Below are 15,393 nucleotides of genomic sequence, written 5' to 3' on the forward strand. Positions count from 1 at the left end.
TAGGGTTTTTTTTGTCCTTACAGTGATATACATCATATCATATACATGCTACAACGAGGCGGAACAGCTTAATGCATGTGATGCTAATCCACACAGGAGTCACACACACACACACACACACCACTCCTACACTGGTTGCATAGAGATTTATAAAAAGCATTGCGTCATTAAACATTTGAATCCATTGGTTTTTGTCATGGCATTTTTGCTCAGGTTTATGTAATACATCGGTGGCCCGGAGTTTAGAGATCTTGTAACCTGAAGAGATTTCGGCGGGGAAAGTAAAAGCCACTGCTTGTCCCGGCCCTAATCAGCACCGCCGTGGCCCCTTAAGCCCCTAAACCCTCGATGGCTCCCCAGGTGCAGCAGAGTGGCTGCCAGCTGCTCCTTCTAGATGGGTTTAGTTTTGTTTATTTGTTTATTTGTCAGGGACAACGTACAAAATATAGTCATCTTAAAGAAAAGATGCTTTGTACCAGATATCGCTGTTGCCAGTTTCCGTCTACAGTCCCCAGGCAGGAACACATCATTAAAATACACATTACAAATATTGCCTACGGTCGGATTAGTAACATTATTAACGCATTATTAACATTAGCAATAACCATTAAAATTCATCACCTGGTTTCCTAACATTCATGCAGAATGATGAAAATCTTATGATACTACATCATGCACCTCCACAACGGGCAGTTGACATTGGGCTGATGCTGACACAGCTGTTTTGTTCAAGTTTCGCGAAAAGGCATTCCAATCTACAGACAACTTCGGACTGTCTGGAGGCTGATTAAATTAAATGATAAAGGCTGTTTGTGCAAATGTCGAGGATCTTTTGGGGCAGTTTCTGTGAGCCATGGAGCGCCATCTTCAGGTCGTTTGAGTAAAGTTTGATGGATTTTTTTTTTTCCCCAGTGGTGATGGTGCAGTATAATTTACAATCTTGAAGACGGTCCTTTAAATTTGTAGAATTAAATTGTCGACACTGAATATTTTGTGTCATAATGAGGAGATATTACAGTTAATTGAATTACAAAGTTTTTTTAATGTACTTTTTGAAGCTTTTTAGATATTTAATTTATGTCCCAATGTTTATTTTTGTTCTATTAACTGAAATGTTAAGTACTGTATCTCTATAGGTTTATTTGACTTTGTAAAATATATTCCAGCTGTTTTTTTTTGTTGTTTTTTTTTTTTTTTATCCCCGGAGCTCAGGTCGTTCAATCCAGAGGACAAATCTCACCTAATAAATTAAAGCATTTCTTCTTTCGTCTTCTTACAATCATGCCAGTGCTTTCCAACTATAGCTCTAATTCACAAACAGTAGTAGCACTAAGCATACCTGGCTTGTAAAAACAATTGCAAGGATTTCTCAAACAATGTTTATAAAGATATAAGTCAACAAATGTTTTTGTTTGACCTCATAACTGAAAGGTCATTTAAATTTGGTTTCATCCATTCATCTTCTTTACCAGCTGTATCGAAGCAGGACTCAATCCAAGTTGAATATCGGTATAAGGCACAGTAAACTAGAAAGGCTGCCCGTCGATCACGGGGCCAAACATTTTCCTTTAAATTCTCACAGACAACTTAAGAGTCATCGGTTAAGCTAATCTTTATTTGGATTGTTGGATAATCGCAGAGTAACTGAACTAAAAACAGACCTGGAATCTATCCAGGCTCCTCTTTCTGAGCGGTGTGTGAGCTAACCACTGCAGATGATATTTACTTGTGTATCATGTAAAATACACGGTCCAGAACCACACATAACAATATTATATTATAACACATGTTTTTGAAGACAACTACCAAAACATGAAACACAAGAGACATATTCCCATTCACAAAAAAACTTTGCGATTGGAGGAAATGAGAAACATTTCATAAGCATTTTTTTTTTTCATGCTGGGACAAATTAATCCATTGTACCGACATTTTACCATTTGACTGATTAGTCTGACTTACTGTGCCTTGGGCTGATAACATAAATTCCTTCTTTCACTCATAATTTCTTCTTATAAATAATGCAGTCACTTGATGTGGCCAAATTAATATAGTTCGAATGAACACAGGAATCAAATCAATGTTCTATAGTTTTGGAGTCATTTCCTGTTTCTACACTTCTGTGGATTCATAATAAACATCAATATTAAAGCTCGCGCTACAGAAGATAGAAAAAAAAAATGGCTGCAGCTGCCTGCTGGAGGATGTGAGCGAGCAGGTCTATACAGCGAAAACTAACCAACGGCATCATCTTGCAGACATTCAGGCCCCATAACATGGAATCAATACTATTTAGGTGCATTTAGGTGTGTGTGTGTAGCAATCTATCTTTAGCATCAGGCTGCTGTGTAAACAACACAATCAGGACAACAAACCCACTAATATTTACCATCCGTCAGCCTGGCCTGAGGGTAGGAACACAACAATACATGAATGGGAAGTTACTCAGCTGCGGTGGCAGACAGAAGCACGTGTCTGCCACCTTTCAGCGACGATTACGTATCAGTATCAGTCGTCGGCGACAAATAATCTGCATGTGAAGGACACAGCTGCATTACACAATGTAGAAAAGTGTAGTCTATACATGCTCACAGTGTGTTTTGTTTTTTTGGTTTTTTTTAGGTCGGCCAAGCTTGCATGCATGTGGAGTATGAATGGGGAAGAGGGTAATCTGAGTATCCACCGTGTGTTCCCTCACAAATGTTTTTTTTTTATTTAAGTGATGTCAGTCATTGCGTGAAGTTGCCCCCATCATTGTATTAAATGGTAATGAAATTGAAAAGTGGTTTGAACAAAGAGCGAACAGCTTTAAATGTCCTTGCTTTTATCTTGATGATAATTTATGTGCATTTTTCACACTGAAAGAACTGAAGTTACACTACGGAATATTTGACAATTCGCCACAATATTGCACCACTGAAGTTGTTGTGGTGTTTTATCCCTGTATACTGTTTAATCTGTCTTGTTACTGTGTTGTATTTTTGTGACCTGCCAAGGGACTACAGATGCAAATTAGCTTAAAGCTACAATCTGGTATAGTGCATCAAAAGGCAACATTTATGTTTTAACTGTACATTGTCCCTTTTAAATACATTTTATATTCATTCATTCAAGCTGTTGAGAATGCAGTTGAATAGCTTATGACTCACACTGAAGAACTAGATGTTGACCAAGGGGACAAATGACAAGCACCTTTATTGTGAAGGAAAAAGATTAACGTGGCCAACAAAAGCACTCTGAAGAAAAATATACACTAAGTTATTCCCACTTAGGACCTGATTCACTGGGATCTTGAATAAAGTACCGGTATGCTTAAATACACAGTCATACAAATACATTGTGCTTTCAGTTTATTGGAGACTGGAGTTTTCAAATGAGGGTTTTATATACGTAGATGAGATCCTCTTTACACGAAAGTGTCCCTTCTGTGTTCGTTCGTCGTGGAGTGACTGGCTGGAGCGTTGAGCCTCGACAAGCTCAAAGTGATATGAGGTTGGATATGAAGAAGAAAAAATACTGAAACCTTTCAGCAAATACATTACTCTCTTCACAATAATAGCAGTTGTTCAGGTAAAGTGCATTTTTACCTGGCACGTTAAAAACAGATGAAATCATAAACGATGCAAACTTTTCAAATGTAGTAAAACAAATGGCTTGATGTACATTAATCTATTCTCTAGAAATCTCTGGTGAACGTGGCCATTTCCATAGTCGTGAAGTCAAATGTGCTAAATTGGTATCAGTCCTGAGTGCCTCCCGTTGCTAGGTCGGCGTCCACACACATTTTCACACATTTTTTATCCACTCCAATCTTCAGTCGAAACTTCGTAGTATGAATATGCAAGAGACTATGTGAGAAAGTGTTGCGTGCAGGAAGAAAACCAGCATATCAAGAACACATAGACTTGCTCATCGTGGACAAAACAGGAGGAGCATCTTTCTCTCACCAGTAAATGTTAACTGCAGACCTAACTTGGCACCACAGGTGTGCAAAGGGTAAGAAACTCTGCTTTAATTCTTACAATTACCATTTACAATCAAGCTGGCCGCCTGGGCTCACTGGATATGCTTGGTTTTCTCAGCCTATATTTCACTGATGGCGATGCTGCCTGTGTTTAAAGAGCAAGTTGGCTGTGTCTGGAGTAAACCTTTTGCTGAAAAAAAAACAATGACAAAAATAAAAACATTGGTGGAAAAAAAAAAGGCATCTGTCCACACAGGATGCAAATCTTCAGTAAACAGTAAAATAGATCTTATAGGGAGAGTTACATGCATATCAACTGGCCAGTTGAACTGAAAATAAGGCTTTACCGTGCTATATTTCACAGTGACTGAGCTCTGATGTGCAGGGGTTTCTGTTTATGGGCATATTGTATTAATTATCACCTTTGTTTAATTAATCCCTCCGCTCTCACATGTGCTGACGTGCATGTCATGATGCACAAATCAAGCGTTACGCAATGCACAAATGCATAAATCATTTAATATGAATCGTTTTTTTAAATTACAGTGTGTAATTAAAGCGTCAAATATCACTCACGTGTAGATCAACTCCATGTGCTTCATTCAGACACTTCACATGATCAAGCGCTCTCGTGCAGCCTATTCTGGCACCGAAAAACAGATGATGCTGAGCAATATGTTCATTCATAATGCTATTTCAGCTGTCCTGTGGAATTCTCTAATAATGATTTACCAGAAAGGCAGTAGCCATCAATAGCCCCGGCAGGAGCAGATTCATTAGTGAGCGGGACTTTGGGGATCTGGCTATGGATCTGCCCGTGGAACTAACAGGCAAACCCAAGAAAAGCACTGCTTCCTCTAATTACATTCTGTCAGGCAGGCCATTATACAAGCTTGCATTACAAACAAGATGCTTTGCCCAGAGACCTCTGGACTGACCAGTAAAGAGTGGTTTAATAACAAAACTAACTGGCCAAGGCCTCGGGGACAGTCAGTTCCTCTAATCTCAACGACTGCCTTTTCCGCAGCTGATATTTCATATGAAGCAGTGAGAAACATTTAAGCACTTCTACACACGACTGACAAATACGAATCAGCCTAAAAACGTTGTGCACGTTGCATATATAGAACTGCAACTTAAACAAGAAAACAAACCTCTGGTTATGTTTTTTTATATGGACTTCTTTTTTAATTCAACACTCTAAAATAAGAAAACTACATCGACGCCGAGAACCTAATGATTTGTCACCTTTATCGCACTAATTTCGCATCATAACCTATTTTAAAGTCTTTAATTTGTCTTCATCACACTTATCGTTTCACTAAAACATTCGGTTCCAAAACAGTAATTGAACTATCACAAGTAGCTTGTAATCATCTCAACCAAAACCAGACAAAAATACAAAGTCTGATTCAATCATTGCATTTTACGCAAGAACGTCAATAACAGCAGTAGATGTTTTCACCGCACTTCGCTGTAACACACGGCCATTTACGCGCGCAAATCTCTTCGCTCAGAGCTCTGGATTGTCAATTAGTTGTAATAATAATGAGCTACACAAATGAATTCACATCTATCAACAGAACAGAATCAATGTACTTAATTACAGAGTTGTTAGTCTATTGACATGTTGAACTGTAAATATCATGATTGAAACTTATGTCTTTAAAACAAAAAGCTGGACAATGTGGGATATAATCAAGACTTATATTTTTATTATCTATAAGATTCGTTCATTCATCCATTAATTCATTCCAGCCTTTATGAACATACATTCTTATTATTCGACTTGGAAAGTGGAAAGCCTGTATAAAGAATTTAAAGGTGAAGATTTTATTTTACAAGTTAAATAACTATCCTTGTGTATGTGGGTCTTACCGGGTTTAATTAAGACTTAAAGGGGTCATATTATACAGCTTTTCAGCACTTTCACATGGGTCTTGTTAGTTCAAAAATGTTGCATTTAAAGTTTATCGCCCCAAATCCAGCTTTTCCTTGATTTTCAGCCATTTGAATATTGGCTCATAAAAAGCTGCATTCAGAATCTGCTGCGTCTGTGTGAGCTGGACTGGCTCCGCCCACACATGTCCATCTTGGGAAGAGGAGGAAATACTTCCTCTGGTGGTACCAGTGTGACAGTAAAACTGGGTTATTTGTGGTACATCTGTCAGTTGTTGGAAGTTGAATGTTGCTGATGAAATAAAGAACATTTTTAATTTAAAAATTTGTCCTACTGAAAATTTATGCTACGGTGTGTCCTTTAAATGTTCATCCAATCAATTCTAAAGTACATTGTGTGATGATCTCCAGAGAACGTTTACATTTTCATCAATAATTCACAATGCAGATGTTAGGAAAATAAATGATATGATGAGGAAAACATATGTGATGTGACTGTCGTGAATGTAATGAAGTTAGTAGTTTCACTGGGCTCGTCACTTGTTACCTGTGTTGTGAGTGAAAGTGCGGAGCTGCTGTCTCCCACTATCTTAATCACCCAACAGACTGCTGATTCAGCAGAATCTGAAGACGACCTGTTACTATTTCACTAATACTGTTTACTGGAGGAGGAATGAATCACTGTTCCTGTTCTCCTGATACAACAAGGCCATAGTCAAGGTACCTGTAACATTCGCTGTCCTTTATAAAGCCCGTCTGCATGTTGGTCCTTTTCCTCAGCTTTGTTACTGTTTCTTGTCATTGTCGGTGTCAAGAGGACCCACGCAGTGTTGACAGGTCAGGGAGCGTTCAACAGCGACACAGCAACACATAATTTTATCGGTTCAGATTTTCAGTCATGTAGAAAGAAATTCCCGAACATGCCCTCGAAAATGCATTATCTTGAAGATGTTTTATTAAAACAAGCGGCCGCACCGTTATTTTGTCTATTTAGTGTCGCTTCAAACAACTTTTTGCGATAATTTGCATTTATATGAAGCACTGTGACAGCAACGAGTGTGGTACCATGCTCCGTATTTTGTTTTTCTGCATGATTGTATGAAAATCATCTCGCTCCGAGGGAAAATTGCATTCCCAACTTTGATTTAGATTGGGACAGTCTGTGGAAGTACTTCTTTTACAGCAATGCTTTGACCCAATATGACAAGGGCTTTGATAGCCAGAGGGAGTATGGTGGTGAAGGGAGAATACTATGTGACAATTGACTCACGCAGACGCTGAACTATATTGGCGTGCACAATTTAGATGTCTCATAGAGAATATTATTCTATAATATTATCATAGAATTGCGTATTATATAGCCATGTTGAACTGAAGCCCCATCCAGATCGCGACGCATGCGAGCAAGAAAGCCGAACAAAGTAAGCGTATACTCTTAAATTAAGTCAGGAGATAATGAGACCTTGCAATTATACATGGGCTGTACCATTATTCCAACCTCCACAAAGGTCTTTGGTGCTGTGATCTTTCAATAGAGCATATTTCAAGTAAGAGGAGATTCACAGCCATGCTGTGGTGGAAATCCTGTAGGGTTGTGACTACATACGGTGCCATCAAACCCCCTGTCGCATTTGCGATTGCAGTGTCATCCACGATTTGAAAACTGAGATGCATTTTCTTATTACAAGGTCCTCCATAAAAGCTGAGCTGCAGCTGTGCAGCACTGGTAGTTTACTGTGCTCTCTGATGCTAGCCTTGCACGTCATTACTAATTCAGCTGTAGCCGTTGCCGGCATTAGTGTGATGTTAATGCTATGTGAAACCAACTCAAAACAAGGGAAACAAAAAAAGAATTCTTAATTTCATCTATTATGGACAATGAGCTGAAACTGGAGCTGCATGTCTGACAGCGGGAAAAACATGTGAGAAATGGAAAGACTTCAGTCATTTACTCCAGTGAAGCCGAACTCTAAAATAAAAAAAAATAAAAAAAAGCACAACTGGCTTTTTGCTTTCATGTTCCATCTTCTCTCCCCTTCAGGGGCTCATGCAATATGTGAGCAAGTCTGTATCGACTTGTCACTGCCATCCTGCTACGGCTATTCAAGTGTGCTGATGCGCTGAACACGTGCTCCTCGTGCCTCGCTCATAAACAATCGTTCACAGACAGACGACGAAATCAAACACAAGCACTGACTGTTTTAACATATTACATCACTCAAGTCTGTGTCTTTGTTTGTTGCAGCTGCCAGCCCGACTGAGCTGTTGAAAGATTTAACTGATTCCCAAATGAATAAAAGGCGGCGCAGTAGACGTCCACGAGCCTCTTTCAGTCTTTCCAGACTTCAACCCAAAAACCACCAAATAATCATGGACACTGGATCAAACCTCCACCACCAACCACACTTTGCTAGTGCGTTGCGTGTCAGCCTTAACATTAAGACTACAGACAAGTGAAGTAATTACTATTAATAATCCCTTTATCATGGCACACCTGCCAGTGAGGGAAATATATTTATATTTGATTCAAAATAAACATTGTGTCCTCCGAGTTGATGTGTGCGAGCAAAAACACAAAAAGAGGGACAAGCATTTGGATTTGAACAAGTTTGACAAGTGTTGGTTTGTAGTGGTAAGACAACTGGGTCAGATCGTCGCCAAAGATGCAGCTCGTTTCGGTTCTTCCTGGTCTGCTGTGGTCAGTATCTATCAAAAGTGACCCAAGGAAGGGAAAGCCATAATCCATTGCCAAGGGTCCACCCGAGTCACAAACTGCTACCATCTTACCACAACATACTATAACACACCTCAAGTACTTCAGTGAGGCAGCAGCATTTTTCCAGTGACACGATATTACGCAGTGGTTATAATCTTATGCTGTGTGTGTCGATGTATGCATATATTACGTGTGTGTGCGTGCGGGTGTGTTGCCACCATTCACAGATATTGTTCCACTCGGCTCTTTCAGTGAAGCATTAACCTCTTGTGAGACATCTATATAAGCAATTATTCTTGTTGGGGTTTTTTTTACCACAGTGTCCTGTGAGTCTCAAAGACGAGCTACGACCCAGCCGGTAACTAAGTACTGGGAGTCATTGTGAGGGTAAGCTTACGACACAACAAAACAAGTGAGTTGAGTCAATTCTTTAAATAATGAATGTTGGCCACATCCAGTTTGGGCAACGGAACAAGCAGAATGAGCAAACATTATCAGCTGTGCATGTGACAGATGTACAGTGAGTGTTTCTCTTTAAAAAAAAAAAAAAAAGAGAGAGAGAGAGAGAGAGAGAGAGAGAGAGAGAGAGAGAGAGAGAGAGAGAGAGAGAGAGAGAAAATAAGAGAAAGCCAGCTGAACATGAGTTGCATTCAATATCTGAAGGCAATATGTAATATGTAATCTCTGATACACTTGCATAATATGTTTTTCCTAACCTTTCAAAAGCATAAAACAAAATAAAATTGTGACTGTTCCAACAAACTATTATCTGTATGAAATTACAAAAGTAATAAGCATGAATTGAAAAAAAAAAAAAAAAAGAAATCACGATTATCCTCTTGATTGACATAATAAATTAAAGAAAGAACAAGCTGGAGCAGATCCCAGCTGACGATGGGCCGAGGCAGGGTCCACAGTGGTCACCAATCCATCACAGGACAAACACAGAGAGGGACAATAGCAAACCTCCCATTTACACCTGCAAGATATTTAGTCACCGGTTAGTCTCATACTCGTACTTTTGGCCCAAAACAAACTGGAGTACTCAGGGAAAACTACCGCTAAACTCCACCATCGACATCACTAACACCACTTCACATGGGTTAAATAATACTTAACCAACAGGCAACAATTTATCAAGATCAATAACTGCAGGTTCCTCTGTATTAAGTAATTAGATGCATCATTTTTTCTTTTTTTTTTCTTTTTTTTTAATACTTATCTTTGCAGCGAAACAATCCGTCGCCACGACCTTCATCTCCACTGTGATGCTGGAACACAACACTCACCAATGGACGACAAGTAACTTCCTCGAGCAAAATAGTGATGAATCGGATCTCTTTGTTTCCACTTTCAAAGCTTTAAATGAAATCCCCAACTCTTTATTGAAGCTGTTCCCATGCCCACATCACCCGGTTTTCAGCTTGGTTAAATGAGCTCTTTAAATAGAGCATTATTAATTATATTACTACATGTGGAAAAACCCTAAATCTCCAAACTGCAAGCCATTGTCGCAGCGCTTGATTTGCCGACAGAAACACAAAAGCCACCCTTATGAAATGCCCCCATGCTCAAGAAAAACATGAAGGGATCAAAATTGATTAAAGGTAAAAAAGCACCCTCCACTGAAGTCCATTGCTGCTACTGTAAACAGATGGATTTTACAGCCCTGACAGTAATTAGAAACTACTGCCTGTATTACTGTAGTGCTGCTCCGCTTGTGTCCCACAAAGCCAAAAAGATAATGTTTGTCTACAAAGAAAAACAAACTTAATAGCGTTTCTAAAAGGCCACACATGAATCATAAAGCGTGAAAATTACTTCAGGCCATGATTTCCTCTGTACTTTAATTGCTCGGCAACAACAACACGACTAAAAAGTCAGACGGTGGGTTTGTAACTGGAGGGGTTGGATTTAGAATCTGACTGCAGATGTGTTCCATGAGGCATCTCTGAGCAAGGCCCCGGGGTGAATCCTGACGGTGGAATGTCTTCTAAACCTCAATACCAGATTCTAACGTGGTATCAGATGATACAGTGGAGGTCCTGAGCGATGCAGGTATGGACTCCTCTCATTCGCTGAATGCGTATCGAATCTGTCGCCAAGGTGTACGCAGCAGGTCCTGTAAGTCACGAAGCCGGTCTTCGGGAATGCACATGCTGCCTTGGACCACTTTTGATCTGACCAACCCCCCCCCCAACAAAAAAAAACCATTTTTGGAGACACTCTGACCCAGTTGTCTCGCCATTACTATTTGGCCCTTGTCAGATTCACTCAAATCTTTCTCTCTTGTCCATTTTGTCTACTTCTGGCACATCAATTTTGAGGAGAAAAGACTCAGTCGATGCTCAGACAAATCCAATCCACCAACAGTGACATGAAATAGAGATAATCAGAGTTATTCACTTCACATGTCAGAAGTCATCATGGCAACATTTATGGCCGACTGCTGCACTGCGACTGAGAATCTTCACAGAGCCATCGGGAGCTTGGTGAATGTCACCATATGCAAAATGACAATTATTTCAAGACTTGTTAAATGTATTTCACTCCAAATTGCCAAATCATCACATAATTATTGATGTTTGAAGTAATAATCATAATTTGAACCTTGCTAGGTCACAAAGTTACGTGTGGAGGGATTCAACTGTGTTTTGACGTTCAAGTTCACCCAGAAGGTCCAGAATATCCCTACAAAACAATATAGCATCACGAATTAATGTGGTGCATTCCTCGGTTTACAATCCATTTGGCTGAAATATACCACTGAACCAACAGAGTGATAATAAAGCTATATGACACAAAAGCCACATGATTAATTGCAACACATGATAAAATATCACCCATAAAGCATTGGGATGTTTTGCAGATTCATAAGATATAAACACTAATGTAAGTATTGTAATTATTCTATTTAATCTCAGTTGTGAATTAAAAATGCCAAAGAAAATATAACATCAGACCAGAACCTCACATGATGTACAATTACTAAGACAAATGATCTAATCAGAGCAACTTGTTAACAACTCCTTCCCAGGTATTTCATCATTACTAAAGCCAGAAATTGGTCTCCCTCCATAACTGCGTCGAATACGATTTTTCCCTGTGCTCTGCTAAGTAGATGTGATTGATTCCGACATACAGAGATTATTTCTGGTTTGTGGAGCTCCAAGTGTGCATATCACATGTGCAGAGTGAAGACAATGCAATACAGACACAAAATGGGAGTGAGCAATAACAATTAGTGACACAAAACGTCGGGAATCAAACAAGGGGAATCTGCTTTGCGCGCGCCAAGCAGTCAGCGGGGTGCAAATTGGTATTGCGACGCCGCTGTGTTCTTCACACCGAACGTATTCTCGCGGCGGCAGTAACGACGAAATTACCTTCTCGTCATCCTCGGTGAAGAGTTCTCCGCTTGAGGTCTTGTTGATAGCCTGAGCAACTCCAATGATCTCTCCGTCGCTGTTGCGGATGGGCATGCATAAGAGGGACTTGGTTTTGTATCCTGTCAGCTTGTCAATCTCGTCGCTGAAGCGGCGATCCTGCAATTCACAGGCACAGAGCAAAACTAAGACACAGTGTGAGGTGGGGTAACATCTGTAGCTCATCCCGGCTACCAGGGCAACTAACAAAAAGCATAGACAACTAGTTTGCCTGTTGCTTTGCGTCTTTCATTCAACCTCTTCACTCGAATTCCCGTAAATCCATAGGTCAATGCATGTCAGTAATAATTGTATACTTCTCTCTGTCGCCTGTGGGTTTCCCCCCCCCCCTCTATTTCTACATTTTCTGTAGCTTCCTGCAGAATCTCTGACCGTTGACATGGAGGTTCACGCTTCTTTCCCACGGTGTGTAGATTCGCTCTCTGTCTTATGTACACTTGCTTGTTTATGTCCAATGTTTTTCATTTCTACTATCTCCTAAGCACAAACCAAGTGAAATCAGAAAGTCTCCACCTCTGAGTTTAGATTCAGACTTATTGTTTTTTTTGTCTTTTCACTGTGGCTTTATGCTTGCAGGGTTGTTTGGATTTGTTTCTCTATATATAAAAAAAAACAAGTGCCAAGAGAGGCCTACATTATAACTGGAATTAAATGTGTTAAAATTACAGCTCACTGCAATAAAAACTGAAGAAACATATTCCTCTCCATTTGAACATTGCATCCCCTCACCGGAGGTAAATGAATGACTAACCAAGAGGAGATTAAAACCTTTTTCTCTCTGAAAGACAGCGTTTCTCTTCATTAAGCAATGTATTTCCTATAAATTGATAGTGATACTTTCCTTCAAGAGGTTCTGAAACTTTCTTTATTCCCAGTGATGATGTGTAAGCTCACGTGCTCTGTTAAGTAATATACAACACAAGGTTTATTCAGTATATAGACAGTTTTGGTTTCCTGATCCTCCAAGGGTAAAACCTGGGTTGCAAATCCCAAACAGTGAAACATCTTTGTGTTATTTAGTGTCATGTCCAAGGTTTTTCATCAATCTTCACATATTTCTCAAGTTGCTAAAGTCTTCTGGGAACCATTGACAAGAAAGATTCAATGCTTCTTTGCCAATGGAAGATATTGCTTGCAACCGTTAATTGTTGCCTTTACTGTTTTTGCACGACAGTTTATTGTGTGGGTTTGGTTTAGTCTTTTTATTTTATTTTTACATCACATCAAGTTCTAATCCAAAATATGCCTTGAAGAAAAGTTGACCCCCCCCCCCCTCCAATGTTGACCTGACGTTGGCGCCAATGTGTCCATCTAACGATAAACATTTGGCTTCCAGTTGTTTCAGTTTGAATGATGATACATTAACTGTGTCATTTAAAAGGAAGAGAAAACCCTGTCTCCCTGTGACTGTGACTCATGCAAATGTACGCACACATACACATACACACGCATGCATGCATGCATGCACAAGGAGGCTCGGGCACCTGATAGGCGTCAGGGATGTTCACGGTCTCTCCATGTTCCGCCACATAGCCAATAATCCCTTTCCCCCACGGCACTTGAACTTCATCTGAATTCATTGAGGGTAAAACTGTTGTACCTGCGTGCACGTCAAAGAATTTGGACACGAGCGTTTGCTTGTTGCCCGTCCCTTGCACTAAAAACAAGGAGCACCGGTCCGCGTCGACCATGATGCACACGAACACCAGGACTTTGTAGCTGAGGCTCGTCAGGTCCAGGTCGTTCGAGATGTCCTTCACGAGCTCCAGGAAAAACTCCCTCTCGTTGTGCTCTTTGAGGTAATATTTGAAATCCACCGCCGTGGACGGGTACTGGGGGATGTTGACTCTGGACTCCAGCAGCGCGCTCAGGATGTGCGCGGTGGTCGGGGGCAGCGAGCTGGCTTTCCTCAGCAGAGCTCTCCTCCTCATGCTGGTCAGGGGCTCCTGCGCCCGGGAGTTCACGTGTTCGTCGTACGTCCTGTTGACGTTGACGGCCTTCGATCGGGCGAAAGTTTTCCGGAGCTCCTTCTGAGAAGCCCTCCGCTGCAGACCGTCACATTTGCTCGCCCAGCTGTCCTTGCACGCGCCGCTCTTCTCCTCGCGCGGCTCCGCCGGAGCGGACGACGCTGCAGCCGCGACAGCCGCCACTGCAGCCGCCGCCGTCGCCGCCGCCGGACTTTTGCTCGCCCGGTGATTCTTGAGCCATTTCTCCACCATGCTATAATTCCCCTTTCGGTTCAGGTAGTCCTCGAACAACTCTGGATGCGAGTCCAGGAAACTTTCCACGTCAGAGAACAGCATATTTGACACTGCCATGTCTGTTCTTCACAAGGTCCTCAGCGAACCAAATCCATGAAGCCGTGCGCAGAAATCTCATCTATGAAGCTTCACGGAGGGTTAAAGTAGGAAAAAAAACAAAAACAAAACAAAAAAAAAACCCTGTAAATATCACAACTTCCAAGATCCACTATGCCGGGAACCTCCCCGGAGCCCCGGTTGCACATCCAGGTTCTCCCCGGTGAGGAGAGGGACGGAGACTCCCGGTGCGCACCGGCATCTTCCTCCACTGCATCTCCACGACGTCCACCGAGTGTAAGGTCATCATGGAAGCAGATCTAAGAAAAAGCAAAGTGGGAAGCAAACTGAGGCTCGCGTCCACTGTCACGGGCAGTCGGGGGTCTCGCGCAGAGCCACTCCGGAGTCGCCGCCGTCGTACGGGTCTTCCCGTGAGCGCATGACGCGCGCCCTGGTTGGCTCGTCCCGCTGATGCTGGACTTCTTCGTCACACACGGTCAGAAAGCTCCTGGCTGCTTCTGCGCTTCAGCCCTCGGGCCATTTGAACCGTTTGCCCTCCTTAAAGTGTGGGCATGATGATGATGATGATGGGGAGGAAGGGGAAGTTGTCGAAGATGTGGATGATCACTGAGGGGGGTGGTGGGGGGGGATGCCCCGTTTCGTCATGCATGTTTGTTATGATGGAAACTGCATCATCAAATGATATAAAATGGTGGCCGATGGAGGTGAATGCTTCTGGGGCGAGATGAGTGAAAATAAGTGAACAGGATGTTTATAAGGTGGTGGAAAACGAAAATATCCCCCATATGGAAGGATTGCAATTTAATTCGACCGAGACGTGCTTCCGCTGTATGCACTAAATACTGCATGGGGACAATATATATATTTCACGTGCAAACTTGTGTAAATGTGGCACAGTTATATTTAACAGCGACTTTTACCGGCAGAGTGCGTGTCAGAAAAATCAAATTCCTTCATCCAATATTATGAATCAATTTCTGCAATGGCGTCATGTGAACACTAGGTGGCATTGTACTCCACAGTTTGAACAAAGGAATGCAGCTCACAAGA

The 15,393-nt window shown here is 41.3% G+C and overlaps 1 protein-coding gene across 1 annotated transcript in view; it reads right to left on the reverse strand.

The window, feature by feature from the left end:
- pde11a (phosphodiesterase 11a) overlaps nt 1-14,343 on the reverse strand; it is a gene marked incomplete at both ends in the record, with an annotated part of 34,683 nt that extends 20,340 nt beyond the window's left edge. The window contains 2 exons of the mRNA XM_080498192.1: nt 11,966-12,124; nt 13,510-14,343. Coding sequence (XP_080354318.1) covers nt 11,966-12,124; nt 13,510-14,343 — 993 coding nt within the window. The remainder of the gene's footprint in view (nt 1-11,965; nt 12,125-13,509) is intronic.
- Nucleotides 14,344-15,393: the final 1,050 nt, after the last annotated feature.

This window comes from Blennius ocellaris (assembly GCF_963422515.1).
Source record: "Blennius ocellaris genome assembly, chromosome: 6".
Lineage (NCBI taxonomy): Eukaryota > Metazoa > Chordata > Actinopteri > Blenniiformes > Blenniidae > Blennius > Blennius ocellaris.